The sequence below is a fragment of the Megalobrama amblycephala genome, linkage group LG3 (assembly GCF_018812025.1).
Source record: "Megalobrama amblycephala isolate DHTTF-2021 linkage group LG3, ASM1881202v1, whole genome shotgun sequence".
In the NCBI taxonomy this organism is placed as follows: domain Eukaryota; kingdom Metazoa; phylum Chordata; class Actinopteri; order Cypriniformes; family Xenocyprididae; genus Megalobrama; species Megalobrama amblycephala.
Genome location: NC_063046.1, coordinates 7,069,093 through 7,087,212, shown reverse-complemented (window position 1 = coordinate 7,087,212; position 18,120 = coordinate 7,069,093). Strand labels below are relative to the sequence as shown.

General features: G+C 36.0%; 3 protein-coding genes across 6 annotated transcripts in view; 2 read left to right on the top strand and 1 right to left on the bottom strand.

The window, feature by feature from the left end:
- Positions 1-1,929, top strand: part of LOC125264397 (transmembrane channel-like protein 3) — a 50,410-nt gene extending 48,481 nt beyond the window's left edge. Inside the window, exon 27 of the transcript XR_007184076.1 lies at positions 696-1,929. The gene's annotated coding sequence lies outside the window, so the exon portion shown is untranslated. The remainder of the gene's footprint in view (positions 1-695) is intronic.
- A 1,500-nt stretch (positions 1,930-3,429) lies between these two features.
- stard5 (StAR-related lipid transfer (START) domain containing 5) lies at positions 3,430-9,917 on the top strand. The gene is made up of 6 exons (XM_048183666.1): positions 3,430-3,969; positions 4,051-4,100; positions 7,119-7,251; positions 8,330-8,447; positions 8,608-8,701; positions 8,880-9,917. Exons 1-6 carry the CDS (start codon positions 3,880-3,882, stop codon positions 9,022-9,024), a joined length of 630 nt encoding a protein of 209 aa, XP_048039623.1. The 5' UTR covers positions 3,430-3,879; the 3' UTR covers positions 9,025-9,917.
- A 2,658-nt stretch (positions 9,918-12,575) lies between these two features.
- Positions 12,576-18,120, bottom strand: part of il16 (interleukin 16) — a 44,234-nt gene continuing 38,689 nt past the window's right edge. For all 4 annotated transcript variants that reach the window (XM_048183662.1, XM_048183663.1, XM_048183664.1 and 1 more), the window contains 4 exons: positions 17,929-18,030; positions 17,316-17,562; positions 16,609-16,737; positions 12,576-13,857 (listed from right to left, as the gene is read on the bottom strand). In XM_048183662.1, the coding sequence (XP_048039619.1) occupies positions 13,697-13,857; positions 16,609-16,737; positions 17,316-17,562; positions 17,929-18,030 (639 nt within the window). In that variant the 3' untranslated portion in view covers positions 12,576-13,696. The remainder of the gene's footprint in view (positions 13,858-16,608; positions 16,738-17,315; positions 17,563-17,928; positions 18,031-18,120) is intronic.

Genomic DNA, 18,120 nt, shown 5'->3' with positions numbered 1-18,120 from the left:
AGTTTCTGGGTTTTGGCCAACAAAATGTCATCCCTGCACCACTCTATTCTCTCACCTCCTACTTGAAAATAACCACTGGAACTGTGCATCTGGGCTGACACCATGAAATATCCACAATGGAGAATACAGAAAAACACACTCAGAGAAATGAAAGTCTTAAACCATAATCAATCCCTCCATGATTTTTCTGATTTTTGCGGCGGCCTTTCTCATAATTTGCGGCAATATTTCTAATTTCTTGTGTAGTTTTTCAATAAAAATACACCACAGTTAACATTCTTCTAACATTTTCCTTACTTTTCTGACCTCAATAACCATTGGGCTCTGTAATTTCTAAAAGGAGAACACTAATAATAACTTAAATATATTTTCAACATTTTATTTCAAATGTAACACCAAATAAACAAAAAAAAAATCTATAAAACGTTATATAGCAGTGTTTCCCACAGTATTTAGTTAAACTATGGGGGCATGCTCTCCCTTTAGAAGATAGTTTTTTAAAGGTATCAATCAATTTTGTATATATTATGTATCAATAATTTGAGGAATGTTTATTATCATCAACCACCTTTTTCAAGACAAGTAAAAGTTTAAAAAAAATCACAAGTGGGTATGCATTTTATGTTGTAGAATAAAACATAAAATATCTTGAAAATATAATTTAAGGCATTTAACCAAAAACCCTTTGACTTCAGGACAATGGAAAACGGACATGCAAAACTCATTTCTGGGTTTTGGCCAACAAAAATGCCACCTCTGCACCACTTCTCTCACCTCCTACTTGAAAATAACTGGAACTGTGCTTGAGGTTGGACATCCAACTCATTCAGAGCAAATCGATCAAACCTCAACTTCACCGAGAAGCATCATTTTTAAGATGAAACCATTGGTTAAGTGGAGTTGTGAGTTGTCTGGAACGCATCATGACTAAAAATGTTAGTAAATGGGGAAACTCCAAACAGCATAAATCCATCCAAGATGATGTATGGAGTTGAGAGAAATGGTAGTGTATTTTATTAAATTCTGAAAATATAGTTATCTAAATAAAAATGGACTTTCATTCAATTTTTACTTAGAAAAATTGCACCATTAGCTTGGCAACATGCACAAACTCCATTGAGCGCCAGTTGCTGCCTACATAGAGCGTTACATATCAGTCATTTATGAAGTTCGGTTGTAGTTAGGATCCCTCATTAACAAGGCAGCTGCTCATGTAGGTAGCAGACAGCAAGGCAGCTTACTAGGTTTTGGAACAGAGCCATTTAATACAATACCTACAGGCTTATTCTATGAAAGTTGCAGTTTGCCTTGTAAAGCACAAAGAAATGGCCAATCTGTGTAAGTGTACTTTGCATGTATCTGTAGATTTTCATTAAAGCTGATTCAAAGAAATTTTTGGACTCCACTATCTAATTCAAGGCTGTACCTTGTATTTAAGATTGGGTGTGTAAATGTAAACATTTACAGTCAGCCAATGAAAAACTGCTATTGAACTCTTTCCCCCTGTAATCTCTGTGAGGGTTGTGACCTTGATCCAGATGATCATGAGCAACAAGTTAAAAGGTTGCATAAGCGTTCCCTCTGAGCAATTATGATTACCTCAACACTTTAAATATCAATATTTATTGAGATTAAGAGGTTGAGTGTGTAGGGTTTTCAATGAATTATTACATTTATGAACTGTTTACAATCCTGAATATGTGGTAATAGTCGTGTATGATGTAGGATATGTGTAAACAAAAGCATCACGTCAATCTATATTGTATGAATATGCTTGTGTTGTAATACGAGGAAGTATTTCCATTAAGGACAATGGAACTCTTTCAGAAATATTTTCTCATGTTCAGGCTATACGATTAAGACTCTGTGATGTGCTTTTCATAATTCATAACATTTACAAAATTATTTTAGAGGTTGTCAACTTTTGTAGCCACCTTTTGAAGTTTTGATTTCTGAAACTTTATCAAAGGTTATAATGGATATAATGTTTTGGGATAATAAATCACTCTAAAAACAACCCAAGTTGGGTTGAAAATGGACAAACCCAGCGATTGGGTTAAATGTTTGCCCAACATGCTGGGCAGTTTTATTAAACCCAACTTTTGTTTAAAAATCATTGTATGGCCGGCTTAAAATGAACCCAAAATGGGTTGGAAAATTAAAAATCAGACACTAGAGACAACAATAATAATCAAAAGGTGAACATTTATTAATAAGCAATTCAGTAAAAGTTGATTGTTTAACTATTATTCATTAAACTTATTAATAAATGTTTATTTATTAAACAAATGAATAAATGTGACCCTGGACCACAAAACCAGTCATAAGTCACACGGGTATATTTGTAGCAATAGCCAACGATACATTGTATGGGTCAAAATTATCAATTTTTCTTTTATGCCAAAAAATCATTAGGATATTAAGTAAAGATCATGTTTATGAAGATATATTTTTTTTATAAATTTCCTACCATAAATATATCAATTTTATTTTGTGAGTGGATATGCATTGCTAAGGACTTCATTTGGACAACTTTAAAGGTGATTTTCTCAATATTTTGATTTATAATTAATTAAATTCAACAAATAGAATTGAGTTAGAATTAATCAAATTAATTCCTTAAATGCCAACCATTTAGAACGAGTAATGTAAGTAAAATTTAATAACAGACAGATGTCAAAGATGACTCTTTATTTTTTATTGCCAACATTGAAGACACCTGATAAGTAAAATCACTGAAGGAAAGAGAAACACACAAATTAACAGAGGTTTAGATGCCGATGTTGATTATATTGAAAAAGTTTTTCATTTAGTTGCTTTTATTGCTTTGTTATGTCAGTTTGTGGTTTTTGTAATGGTGTTTGCTAAATTTACACATTTTAAATAGTTGAGTTTTTAAGGAATTAATTTGATTAATTCTAACTCAATTCTTATATATTGACTTTAAGTAATAATATTGCATGTAATCTGTTGTGACAATTTTGAGTAGATAGAGTATATTACTTTTTACAGTGCGATGGAAAGCTTATTTATTCAACTTTGATAGCCTATATAAATCTCAATTTAAAAAATAAATAAATAAATAAATGGACCCTTATGACTGGTTTTGTGGTCCTGGGTTACAAATGGTCATTTCCAGCAGTTTTGGGTTCATTTTAAGCAAGCAATACAGCATTTTTCAAACAATAGTTGAGTTCAATAAAACTACCCAGCAGGTTGAGCAAACATTGGGTTTGTCCATTTTCAACCCAACTTGGTGTACCACAATTTATCAAAATCAGAAGCTTGTTTATTATAGACATCATTATTTCAAACCAAAGTAGCATAATATTTAAAATGGCCTCATATTCACTTATATTTAATAAATAGCGAGTCTATTTTATTTAATAATACGACAAAATAGAGACATAGCAGGATCGACCAAGAAAACTCCAATTCCCAGAATGCAACACTAGTCTGACGATCTCCCGACTGAGGAAGTGGCCTTTTTAAAATTATGATGATTTCGTGGCATTAGACGGGTTAATTGTCTTTGCTTTTATTGTTTTGATCGCGCATGTGTAATTGAAGCGTGTCTTTGATCACTATTGAACTGTATCGATTATTATCTGTCGCAGTCACGATATGACAGTCATCTGAAACTAATGAATGAACTGAAAACATCTGTAGCCTATGTTAAACGAGAATCTGGCGGATTTGACTGTAGCCGCTGTTAGTTTATGGATACTGGATGTACTTGAGGAAAGATCTCGGAAGAATCGAAGGTGAATCGTGTTACACTGTTGCAGCCGGTCACTCGCGACATAACGCTTTGAATACATGTGCTGTTAGAGGACAAGCCAAGAGAGAGAATTAAACTACACACTGATCCTCATCGTCATGGATTATATACACACGGCCAGATCAGTGGAAGAGCGTCTCTTGAGCTACAGAAAAGACGAGTCCGGGTGGAAAACATGCAAGAAAACTGTAAGTATTAAACAGAACTGGCTTGTTTAGCCGTCTTTGAACAAACGATTTTTTTATTATTTGTTTGCTTTTTCTTCCTAGAATGATGTTGTGGTGTACTGGAGACCATCGTGTGAATTCGCGGGATATGTGTAAGTATAAATTCGTAAATTACATGATCTTGCATATTTGTCATCGTGACGTCATATGTGCTGACTGCTCGTGCTCTAGTTAGTGTCAACCCTGTTACATGATGACACATTGTGCACGCATAAAATTGGACATAATTTAGTCTGAGAATGAGATAAATTCTCATGCAATCGGGGAATTAAAAATAATCCCTAATAAAGAGTTTCAAGATTTTTTTCTGTTAAATATGCATTGCTTTATTCTGTTTAATATCTTCATTAAAGTATTTATTCTCAGATCTGAAGTATTTTACTTGACAAATATTTAAAGGGTTAGTCCAAAAATGAAAATAATGTCATTTATTACTCACCCTCATGTCGTTCCACACCCGTAAGTCCTTTGTTCATCTTCAGAACACAAATTAAGATATTATTGATGAAATCTGATGGCTCAGAATTCGAGAGCAAAGCCATTGAAACTCTCAAGATCCATTAATGTACTAAAAACATATTTGAATCAGTTCATGTGAGTACAGTGGTTCAATATTAATATTATAAAGCGACGAGAATATTTTTGTGTGGCAAAAAAACTAAATAAAGACACTTCAACAATATATTACGGAAGAGGATTAGGGCCAAGCAATAATAAAACAATAAAACCATCTCGAGATTAAAGTTGTTAAATTTCGAGAAAAAACGCGTTAAATTTCGAGAAAAAACTCGTTAAATTTCGAGAAAAAAGTCGAGATAAAATGTTGAGAATAAAGTCATTAAATTACGAGAAAAAAGTCGTTAGATTATGAGAACAAATTCGTTAAATTATGAGAAAAATGTTAAATTACGAGAACAAATTCGTTAAATTACGAATTTGTTCTCATAATTTAACGACTTTTTTCTCGTAATTTAACAACTTTTTTCTCATAATTTAATGACTTTATTCTCAACATTTTATTTCAATACAAAGTGTGACATTAATTAATAATAGGGCATCTGAAAAAATATAATATTTTAAACATCTTAATGACTTTTTGTTTTTTAACAATTTCAGAGAAGATATAAAACAATCAAATTCCACTAAAAATACCTTAAATATTGGGGATGAATTTAAGCATTTTTGATTATGTATAGCCTATAAAATTGAGCAATATGAATACATTAACAGTGTATTCAAGACATTTGTTAACATTGTTTTCATAGTACACAATAATAGCATTTAATAACAGCTAATTTTACAATCAAAAATCAAATGTTTTAACACTTCTTTCTCATTTTTACAAAAGGAGCATAAATCATCAATATCAGAGTATCTTGAAATTATTGATTTAACAGGGTAGATGGTATGCAACATTTTAAAATGTATTTCTTTAGTTTTGTTATTGATACAATATTTAAAGGAGATTAACCAAGCAGTCTTCCAATTAATATCATCAATAATAGAGTTCCAAAAGAATTTTCCTCTAGGTGTTATTTTATTTTGTTTTTGGAAAAAGTACAAATATGTTTATTGCATTTTTTTTATCAATCAATTCAAGACTGTTTAAAATTGATTTTGGTTTTGTCATTATTGTAGAGTTATAGTGACTTTTAGCAAGATGAACAAGAGTAGGAGGAATTCACATGAATTGTTCATAAGTTAAAAGATTCCCATAATTATCAAACATGTTCATAAGATGATTTATATCCCTGTTAAACCAATTCCTTAAAAATAAATCATTATACTGGCATTATTCCAAATGAAGGAAGTATGAGGAGAGAAATTGTGTGAGTAGCAAATTTCCCAGGCTACATAAAGCTCAGAAGATTCATGAAGCAGTGTTTTGAAATCGGCCCTTTTGTGTTCTGAAGATGAACAAAGGTCTTACGGGTGTGAAACGACATGAGGGTGAGTAATAAATGACATTATTTTCATTTTTGGGTGAACTAACCCTTTAATTGGCATAATCACCAGATTAGTCTTCTATTAGGGTCGGTTTTGACTTGGATTTGTAGAAAATGAAACATCTAACTATATTTCCTGAAGAATTGAAAGACTGGATTGTGGCCTTGAGGATTTTGGTATAATGTTAAATGTTTTTTATGTATTTGCCATGATTATGTCATATATGAAATGCTGCTTCTATTAGAGAAAGCCTTTGTTGTTCTTTGTTAAACATTGGTTCACCAGAATTTCATTATTTTAGGCTTGCCCCCTTCTCAGAAATCGTCCTATCTAATGTAAAGATGAAATCAGTTGCACTTGCAATTTTTTTATTTTTGTGAAACAAAGGATTGCTGTAATTGCCATCATGACTAGGGAGGGATGCACGATATATCGGCATCGGCCAATACATGTTCATTTTTAATGTTATCGTTATCGGCCCAATAAGAAAATCATGGATTATTTCCTTCAGCTGAGACACTTCAGATGCGCACTGTTCGCCATGATGGTTTTGAATTGCTTCAAATATGATTGAAATCACTTCAAAAAGGAAAATACAGTTAAGTGCAACATGTCAAATAGGCTACATAAAATTATAATGAGAACATTATAATTGTGTGCTTGGGACATGGCTTTTAATGGTGGGACTTTTGTTTTTGTAATCAGGCTCTCAAAAGTTATATAAAGATTTGGATTTAGATTTATCAGCCAATATATCGGTTATCGGCTTTCAAATATACAGAATTATCGGTTATCGGTATCAGACAAAATGTTCATATCGGTGCATCCCTAATCATGACACAATATCAAAAACAGTGTTGTGCAGTCTTTTTAAAACACAAAAAATCTAATTAATGTTCATTTGTAGGTCAAATAATGCAATAATGTAATATTGTGCATAATAAACATATATAGTAAAAAAAAAAAAAGTGACATGACATGTAAAGTTAAATCTCATGGTCGATACATTTTTTTTCTTTGTATTTGCATTTACTTTATAATCTGTATATTCCAAGTTCTCTTTCGAGCATTCACACGCTGTCGACATCATGTGCAAACACCACTTCAGCAGTGACATTAACCTTTGTCCAGAGCAGTGATTGTGTGTTCTTTGGGTTTCTCAGGTATAAGGGGGAAGGGATCGTCAATGGCAGTCCAGAGAAAGTGTGGGACTGCTTGAAACCTGAAATCAATGGACTTCGTGTAAAATGGGATGCTAATATAAAGAAGTTTGAGCTGCTTGAGCAGGTGTCTGCGGTAAGATAAACACAAATACACACCCATATGAAAGCAGATCGTTGGTCTGACCAGTTCCCCCTTTCAGCTAGGTGTGTGAGGAACAATGCTTTACACTGTTAAAGGGATAGTTCACCCAAAAATGAAAACGCCTTCAAGTTGTTCCAAGCCTGTATGAATTTCTTTCTTCTGCTGAACACAAAAGAAGATATTTAAAGGGGTGGTTGATTTATTTAGGCCATGTTGGGCTGCTTTAGAGAAGAGGAAGAGTTGTTGTAGTAGAGTGTTGTTGTCATGCCGTCATTTAACGCCAGACCGCTTCACAAACAAGGGTCAATTCAATGCTGGATTTGTTGTTGAGCAACCGAAGCATGAGCTGTTAAAGCTCCGCCCTCTTCTGGAAAGGGGGCCGGGAGCAGCAGCTCATTTGCATTTAAAGGGACACACACAAAAAACGGCATGTTTTTGCTCACACCCAAATAGGGGCAAATTTGACAAGCTATAATAAATGATCTGTGGGGTATTTTGAGCTGAAACTTCAGACACATTCTGGAGACACCAGAGACTTATATTACATCTTGTAAAAAGTGGCTTTATAGTTCCCATTTAAAGAATATTGTTTGGTGAATACAAGTTGATGGGCACCATAGTATGGAGAAGGAAAAAATACTATGGAAGTGTCAATGGGGCTCCTTACCTGTTTGGTTACAGACATTCTTCAAAATATCATCTTTTGTGTTCAGACATAAATTCACTTTCTTATTTCCCAGTGTGCAGTTTGTTGGCTGACGTCCTGAAAAGTGTAGTCTATTAGACGTCAGTCTATTTGTTTTAGTATTTACAAACCAGCCCGAAAACAACATTGGCTAAACCAATGGCGTGAGTTTGGAGGAGTGTCTGGGAGACCTGTTTGAAAACAGTCATTATTTTTGCCATTTCATTTGGTGACCATAGTGAAACTACTCGCCTTTAGTCACTTCACCTTTAATAATTATTATTTCCATTGAGATTCACATGGCATCGCAATGATTTAGTGCGTAATGCAGAGATACAATGGCGGATTTATACCTTTCTAAATCTTTTCATTTTCATTCCCTAGGATGTTTTGATCTGCCGAACCGTCACGCCTTCGGCTGCTATGGGCATCATATCACCTCGAGATTTTGTTGATGTCATTTCCATTAAACGCTATGAGGATGGCACGGTGTCATCAAACGGTATGCAGTGTTATGACCTTCCTCCTTTTAAATGGATTTGAATCAGACACTATTATCAAACAGAGTTTGTTGTGAAAAGCATAATTTTTCCATTAACATAAGACCTAATATCTGTCTTAATAATGCTGTTACTGATAATCACATTTTCATTGTTTTATAGCGACCAATGTAAGCCATCCAAACTGTCCTCCTCAACCCGGCTATGTCAGAGGATTCAACCACCCGTGTGGCTGCTTTTGTGTTCCAGTTCCTGGGTAAGTTTCTCCGAAAAATAAGCATGCCATTCAGTGAAAGTGCCTTGGGTTGATGTAATTCATATATAAGACAGCAGATGGAGACAAAAAATTACATTTCAATGTTTTTTTTTTTTCATGCAATATTGCATCAGTAGCATTAAAAGTTTTAAGTATCCCATTCTCTTTCTCTCTGTAGGGAACCAGGCAAAACACAGCTGTTCAGCTTTTTCCAGACGGATCTTGGAGGTTTACTTCCTCGTTCGGTCGTCGATTCATTTTTCCCCTCTAGTATGGTAGAGTTTTACAGCAACCTGACCAAAGCTGTAAAATCGATGAAATAGCACCAATGACACTTTATAGAAAATGTCCCCCTTTAATCTTAAATGTGAATATTTGATAATTTGACACACCTTGCATTTAATCAAGCTTTAGATGGAAAGTGAAATGACCTTAATCCTGATTCTTCCAATAGCTACAGTACAAATGTCCAAACACACTTGCACATAGTCCGTTTTATAGGTATAAGGCACTGGATCATTTGGTTTACCATGTTAGTTCATAAATTCTGAAAACTAGTGATTCAAATGGGGAACTATTGCACACAAAAGACATTTACACTTATGCATTTGGCAGATGCTTTTATCCAAAGTGACGTACTGTGACATTTTATCAGTCAGTTTGTTTCAGGGGAATTGAACCCATGATGCTGGTGTCACTAGCATCATGCTCTGCCAGTCCAGCTACTCCATCAGGGTGATTTTTTTTTTTTTTTTTTTTTTGCCATAATTCAGGGGTGTGATCCTATAATGTAGCATGATGATAAATTTGAAAATAATTTCATTCATATATGGTAAACTTCACGGCTCCATTATAAAACCTAGTGAGACCTTGCTTTCTACTAAGTTGAAAGCAAGGTCTCGACTCGCAGTTGATTTGAACAGAGTTTGGCATTAAAGGATTAGTTCACTTCAGAATTCAAATTTCCTGATAATTTACTCACCTCCATGTCATCCAAGATGTTCATGTCTTTCTTTCTTCAGTTGAAAAGAAATTAAGGTTTTTAAGGAAAACATTCCAGGATTTTCTCCATATTTCTCCATACACATCCATGAGCATTTGTGGTTAAAAGGTAAATAATTTTTATTTAGAAAATGAGCGATGGTTTCTCTAGATAAGACTCTTATTCCTCATCTGGGATCATGTAGAGCTCTTTGAAGCTGACATTTGGACCTTCAACCCGTTGAACCCCAGTGAAGTCCACTATATGGAGAAAAATCCTGGAATGTTTTCCTCAAAAACCTTCATTTCTTTTCGACTGAAGAAAGAAAGACATGAACATCTTGGGTGACATGGGGGTGAGTAAATTATCAGGAAATTTAAATTCTGAAGTGAACTAATCCTTAACATCGAGGTATCTTAGAAGGCAACACAAGGTTGCTGCTTACTTTTTGAAACTGCTGTCAGGAGCACACCTTTGATGTCTGGCCTAAATAGGCAGTTCTCTAGTTTTTGGAACAAAGCCTTATTTTAATAAGCTGTTTTTAGAATTTCAGTCAAATATTTGATGACATGTATCTGGGTTTATTTGAATAATTGAGCTCCTGGTGGATGCTCGATTTTGACATTTTTATCACAAGTCTGGATGTTAGATATGCTGAAACCTAGTATTTCTATATTTGAATAGTGATATTATAGTGCATAAATGGCTTTTGAAATTCAATGTTTACTGACAGACGAGTATCTTCAGACATATTTGAAGAACTGCATTTGCTGCTGTTCTCGGTTAACATAACTGAGATTATGTACTGTATGTTTTAGGCCATCAAGAGAAGGCCAGAACAATCTTGACAGAATTATGATGAGGCATGTTATTATGATATGATGATAAAATAGCAACGCTAAGGTTTAGCTGGTTAGCATGACCCCATTGGCTTTTTTCTCCTTTGATGGCCATTCAAAAGAATCCTTGTTAAGTATCCAAATCCATAGACTGCCAGCCGAGCAACTGCCATTAAGAGAACTGGAAATGCTAATGGATAAATGGAAAATATCCTGCAGTTATTTCATACATCTCTTTGAGAGGAACAAATTACTCATGTGGAATTGTGTGGAATCAGAGTGATTAAGAATGACTGAAATTCCAATAGATTTCCTGAATTTGAATTGAGGTAGAGAACAGGATGCAGAGTTCGAATTCGAATTTGAATTAGCGAAAGTTGAATTAAACAATTACCTGAATAACATTTAAAATGAAATGTAAACATTTTCTATATATAGAATATATTTCTATATATAGATTACATAATTTATTAACTATAATCGTAATTTCGTCTTAAGGCAGGAACATGCCAAACCGGGCAGTTTTTGTTTGTCGGCCGACTAAGTTTTCTCACCATCGGCTGAAGTTGGTCCTCGTCTGCTTTTTTCCAGCCGATTCGACACGTTGAATCGGCATCAGAGCTCGTCGGTCCGTCTGGCCATCTGATCATTCTGATTGGCTGTTCAGCTACTGCCACCTGCTGGTACGGACAGGCATTTCATCCTACGCAGGCGCAGAACGGACGTGCTACTTGGCCGTCGGCTGTCGAGCGTCGGTTTGGTGTGTCAGGGCAACTTTGGACCCAGACGCTGCTGACGTGAGCCAATCCCGCAGTCTTCTTTCGTCGCCACTAGTACGTTGGCGTCAGCTTGGTGTGTTCCTGCCTTTAGACTAATGAATTCTTCTGTTGTTTGAATATGTTCAATGTCTTTGAACGTCAATTGAGTGAATTCCACTTCTTATCATTGGAATTCAAATTCTATTCCAATTTTAAATCTTGTGGGGTGTGGCTAATTCAATTCAAATTCTCGCTCGTAAATCGAAAGGGAGTCGATTCAAACCTTTTAAAACATTCCAAAAAAGCATGAAAAATACATTTTTTTTTTTTCTTCCCATAGTTGTAGAAAAAATGAATCCCATTTTGGCTTTGCATTTTTGCTTGTAATCTGTCTAATTTACACATGGACAAAGGGACTGTTTGATGCTATGTATGTCACAGATATGACTAACCTCAGAGAGAACAGTGTTGTATGTCTTGTTTGTCGACTCTTATCTCTTTCGTTACCATTTGCCTGTTTTGTGTCCAGCTGCACGATTGTCCATCCTGGCATACGTCTTAACTTTGTGTTTTTATGCCTGTACGCCGTCAGTGAAACGACTGTGAACGCATGCTCATGGCCTGGAGATGTGTTCTGTGCTTTTTTAATTATTTTTATATACTGTAAATGTGCATTTTAGGATTATTTTGGGGATCTAGATTTTACATCTGTTTTGCAAGGAGCGTGTGCTTGCCTTCAGTAGTATTGTGCAATATTTTACTAAAACAGATTTACATTCCATTAGGAATCAGAGAGTACCATCTGTCAGTTCGCTCCACTGTCAAGCCAGGGCTTTTCATTCCAGATTTTTCATTTTGTTGAAGTCGACGATTTTACTTAAGCGTAAAATTACGTATTTTGAATATAACATTTTGATTGGCGGAAATTATCCATCTGGAATTGATTGGATCTTTAAAAGTGGGCGGTACAAAACAGAATGCAGGCAAATGATTGTCATTTTAGAGGCGGAGCAAGTTAGTACATTTTGTGAAGAAATGTATTTTTTCTTTCTAATGAATCACACACTATAAGACCCTGAAAAATGCATTAAAATTGGGTCAGTTGTTATTTCATGTTGACTTCAAACATGTTTTTCTCTGTTTTTGCTCAGTGCAGTTGCACTATGGGACATCTGTGTACTGTTTGTTAATACCCAAAAAAAAGAAGAAAAAAAGAAATTGCACTGTCAAACCCATTGTTTGATTCTCCTTTTAGATTCTGTTTTCAGATATTAAACATGATTGATGACCATGTGTATCATTTGTATCATACTTTATTTGGACATTACAAACCTTAACTACATTTAAACATCTTTGTTCTGACACATTTTCAATATATTAAGGCTTTTCTTTTAAAAGGAAAGAAATAACTAAAAAGAATACTAGAGGTGTTCGGCACACTAGTTATCTCTTAACTGTCAAAAGTGGAATCTGTTGGAGAAGATAATGGATATTTTTTCTTAAAAATATCAAATTGATGCATTTATTATTTCTGCGTTTGATGGGAAAAACTAGAGCATTGTTCTGTTAGGGGCAGCATTTGACAAAGAAAAATGATTATTGAAATTCTACTTAATGGTTCCTCCATTTGTTTCTCTCTTGAAAACACTGTGCCGGAAACGCTTCATGACACGTTCTTTACATTCTGCTTTGGTGAAATGTTGTAGAAATATACAATATCTAAAGGTATTTATTTACAGGCTTGTGCAAATCGTTGCATCAAAACAGGCAGATTTGACAAGAATTTTCTTTCTTTTTTTTATGAATCCCTGATCGTGACAGTAAACAGTACAACACCAGCACAGCAATGTGCTATGAGACTCTGCTCAGAAAAACAAGCTTTGCTGATCATGTAGTACCACATCATGCAGTGATGCACATCATGCACGTCATACAAGATATGAGAGTCATACAACTGTCAAAATGCATAAATGGCAAAATGGTGCAATAAAGGCAACTGAATGATCCCAGCGAGGTTCCCACAGTCTTGGAAAACCTGGAAATATCAGGGAAATTTAAAATTGTGATTTTCCAGGCCTGCAAAACTCATGAAAGTGGGGAAGATTCAAAAAAAAAAAAAATCCTAAAAAGTCATGTGAATGTTTATTGTGAATATGCATTTATCTTGCTCAACTCTAAAATACTTAATTGGTTAGAAATTGCTCTATCTGATTGAAATGTCATGAAAAATCATTGGTCAAAACAAATGGGAAAGCTGCTTTTAAGAAATTGTGATTTGTAGCAATTGGAGGCATTTCCTTAAGGCTTGAAGTAATGTTTTGCATAATTTCTAGTTGATTGAAGATTGGGATAAGTCCAGTATGTGTTCTGTTTTTTCTTATGGGTTTTAATAAGTGCCTTTGAATGAAGTTAAGCTCTACTCGCATCTTTTTTTCTTGATGACGAGTGTAAACGGCCCATCGTTAAGACCTTTGATGAGTGTCCAGGCCTCAAAGCGTGTGAGACCCTGCAGAGACGAGTCCTGTATCTGCAGTACCTCATCACCAGACTTCAGCCCCTTTTGCTCAGCATCACTTCCTGCCAGAGAAAATACAGAATACATTCTATGATTCATGTTATATACTGATGTGCAGGCTCACATGGAATCTGAACTTGACAGAGATTTATGCAGAATGAACGTTCATATTCTCTAAACCATTTTTGCTTATTTATTAAATAATTTGGTTATTTTGATTTTGCTTTCAGCTATCAGTAAGACTGCAGTATTCACAAGGCCATTTAAATTAGTTCAGACAAAAATTAAATTATTCACTCAACCTTGTCGTTCCAAAACTGTAACACTTTCGTTCATCTTTGAAATACAAATGAAGATATTTATCTGAGAGATTTCTGTCCCTCCATTGACCTTCCACACAACTACCACTTTGATGCTTCAAAAAGTTCATAAAGAGATTGTAAAACGAATCCATATGAATTGAGCGGTTTAGTCAAAATTTTCTGAAGAGACTCGATCACTTTATATAATAAACAGATTGAATTTAGGCTTTTATTCATGTATAAACATTCAACACACACATCAGATATGGTAAACAGAAGCTCAAGCATGTTTGCTTGACGTGCGAGAACCAATGAGGTTCATTCTCGTGTTACGCAGCACATTTGAGCTTCAACAAGAACCAATGAGGTTCATTCTCGTGTTACGCAGCACATTTGAGCTTCAGCAAGAACCAATGAGGTTCATTCTCGTGTTACGCAGCATGTTTGAGCTTCTGCAAGTACCAATGAGGTTCATTCTCGTGTTACGCAGTGCGTTTGATCTTCTGCAAGAACCAATGAGGTTCATTCTCGTGTTACGCAGCATGTTTGAGCTTCAGCAAGAACCACTGAGGTTCATTCTCGTGTTACGCAGCACATTTGAGCTTCAACAAGAACCACTGAGGTTCATTCTCGTGTTACGCAGCACATTTGAGCTTCAGCAAGAACCAATGAGGTTCATTCTCGTGTTACGCAGCATGTTTGAGCTTCTGCAAGTACCAATGAGGTTCATTCTCGTGTTACACAGCACATTTGAGCTTCAACAAGAACCAATGAGGTTCATTCTCATGTTACGCAGCACATTTGAGCTTCAGCAAGAACCAATGAGGTTCATTCTCATGTTACGCAGCACGTTTGAGCTTCAGCAAGAACCAATGAGGTTCATTCTCATGTTACGCAGCACGTTTGAGCTTCAACAAGAACCAATGAGGTTCATTCTCGTGTTACGCAGCACATTTGAGCTTCAGCAAGAACCAATGAGGTTCATTCTCGTGTTACGCAGCACGTTTGAGCTTCAGCAAGAACCAATGAGGTTCATTCTCATGTTACGCAGCACGTTTGAGCTTCAACAAGAACCAATGAGGTTCATTCTCGTGTTACGCAGCACATTTGAGCTTCAGCAAGAACCAATGAGGTTCATTCTCATGTTACGCAGCACGTTTGAGCTTCAGCAAGAACCAATGAGGTTCATTCTCATGTTACGCAGCACATTTGAGCTTCAGCAAGAACCAATGAGGTTCATTCTCGTGTTACGCAGCACATTTGAGCTTCAGCAAGAACCAATGAGGTTCATTCTCGTGTTACGCAGCACATTTGAGCTTCAGCAAGAACCAATGAGGTTCATTCTCGTGTTACGCAGCACGTTTGAGCTTCAACAAGAACCAATGAGGTTCATTCTCGTGTTACGCAGCACGTTTGAGCTTCCAGAAGAACCAATGAGGTTCATTCTCGTGTTACGCAGCACGTTTGAGCTTCCAGAAGAACCAATGAGGTTCATTCTCGTGTTACGCAGCACGTTTGAGCTTCCAGAAGAACCAATGAGGTTCATTCTCGTGTTACGCAGCACGTTTGAGCTTCAGCAAGAACCAATGAGGTTCATTCTCGTGTTACGCAGCACGTTTGAGCTTCAGCAAGAACCAATGAGGTTCATTCTCGTGTTACGCAGCACGTTTGAGCTTCAGCAAGAACCAATGAGGTTCATTCTCGTGTTACGCAGCACGTTTGAGCTTCAACAAGAACCAATGAGGTTCATTCTCATGTTACGCAGCACGTTTGAGCTTCAACAAGAACCAATGAGGTTCATTCTCGTGTTACGCAGCACGTTTGAGCTTCAACAAGAACCAATGAGGTTCATTCTCGTGTTACGCAGCACGTTTGAGCTTCAGCAAGAACCAATGAAGTTCATTCTCGTGTTACGCAGCACGTTTGAGCTTCAACAAGAACCAATGAGGTTCATTCTCGTGTTACGCAGCACGTTTGAGCTTCAACAAGAACCAATGAAGTTCATTCTCGTGTTACGCAGCACGTTTGAGCTTCAACAAGAACCATTGAGGTTCATTCTCATGTTACGCAGCACGTTTGAGCTTCAACAAGAACCAATGAGGTTCATTCTCATGTTACGCAGCATGTTTGAGCTTCAACAAGAACCAATGAGGTTCATTCTTGTGTTACGCAGCACGTTTGAGCTTCTCAAGTACCAATGAGGTTCATTCTCATGTTACGCAGCACGTTTGAGCTTCAGCAAGAACCAATGAAGTTCATTCAGATTCATCAGATTTCAATAAAAAGATCTTCATTTGTGTTCCGAAGATGCATGAAAGTCTTACAGGTTTAGAACAACATGAGGGTGAGTAAATGATGACAATTTCATTTTTGGGTAAACAAACCCTTAAACATATCTTACCATGTTCACATCCATTTCATGGTTCAGCACGTAAAATGTGAAAAGATTCTGAACAAAAGAATATAAGATATTGTAGCAGGTTTTGCATAAAGGCTCAGTCACATTCTCACCTGTAAATATTCTGTTGACAGTTAGAGGTCTGTCTCCATTAATAGAGCCTTTTCCTCCCTCAAGACTAAATCCAACTCCACCTGCGTTCTTCTCCAGCTCAATTGTTACAACTTCACCTCCATCGTCCCCTGAGAGACATTTTTTACATAAACAATCATAGAATGAGCGTACACATTTTTACATTATTAAGTTTAGTCTTAACTACTTGGATTCATTTTCTAAATGACATTTGAGTAGCAAATATTAACACAGAACATTTAGATACATCATGAAACCCACTGAAATGTGATGTTTGATTGTCATTATTATTCAGTTTTTACATCAACTGTTACTGTACACAAGTCGTCAAAAAGGTCTAAATCCATAATGAAGACACACCAGGCAGAACAACAAGAAATTTGGAAGCATTTTGAAAAAATAAAATCCCATCCAAGTTATCTAAAATTATAAAAAAAATTCTCTACAATTTCTACTAAAGTTGTACAAGAACATCTGACGTGTTGAATTTGGACAGAATTAGTACATCTGTGAAATATGAATAGATCGGCCTTAGGGAAAACTAGTCCAGTTCAAATTTTTTAGTTGGACTTCAGTCTTAGTTTGTTTAATTACACATTATGTAGCTCTTGTAACATTTCTGTATCCCTTGTGTGCCCTATTAAGTGTCACTGCCATCGCTGTGCTGACGTCAATAATGTTGACCCACCTGTGGCGCTGCTTTCTGCCCCGCTGCTGCTAGACTCATTAGCGTTAGCGCCGCCCTTCTCTTCTGCGTCTTTGTTCTTGGACACCACCACCACAGCCTGCTTCATGTTGCGGGCTTGCCTGAGTATCGCAGTGGCATCACTGTGTGTGACATTTTTTAGCGTTTGACCGTTAATGGACAACACCTCATCTCCTCTTTCAATGGTCCCCTCCTGAGCAGCCAGGCCACTGGGAAACACCCTGTGAACCTGAAGGTACATGATTTGATACATATACAATGAATAAAATTAATATATAAAATACTGTAAAATATTCTTTTGCAAGCATTTTCTGAATACATTTTGCATTTACAGTAATAATCGTCCCCTCTGGCAAAGACAGAAGGGACGATTATTGTCAATGTCATCAAACCTGCCACAAATGCTCCATTTTTAATCAAGCAGAATCATGAAAGATTTGGAGCTTGTACATTGTGCATAAGGTCCTTTTTTTGTGTTTCAGGGAAGCAAGAAATGAATACAGAGTCAGAACAACATGAGGGTGTGTTTCCTGTCAAAAGGTGAAGCAGATGAGCTGTGGTGTGTGGTTTATGGAGATTTAGAGACGTCACTCACTGTAGTTGCTTTGTTCTCCAGATCAATACCGCCAGCAATGCTGAAACCCAAGCCAGCTCCTTCTTCTTTATGTAGAATCACAACATGGATGCCTTCCAGTTGCTAATGGACATTAAGAAATCCAAATCAGCATTGTTTATAGAGTATTTTGTGGTTCAAAAGCCCTTTGTACCTGTACTTTTTAAGCTGCCG

What these genes read in the sequence shown, in the direction of transcription:
- stard5 (XM_048183666.1), top strand. Translation starts at nt 3,880, where the DNA reads ATGGATTATATACACACGGCCAGATCAGTGGAAGAGCGTCTCTTGAGC. An exon ending in TGCTTGAGCAGGTGTCTGCG is followed by an intron (nt 7,252 to 8,329) that starts GTAAGATAAACA and finishes TTCATTCCCTAG; the next exon opens with GATGTTTTGATCTGCCGAAC. An exon ending in TTTTGTGTTCCAGTTCCTGG is followed by an intron (nt 8,702 to 8,879) that starts GTAAGTTTCTCC and finishes TTCTCTCTGTAG; the next exon opens with GGAACCAGGCAAAACACAGC.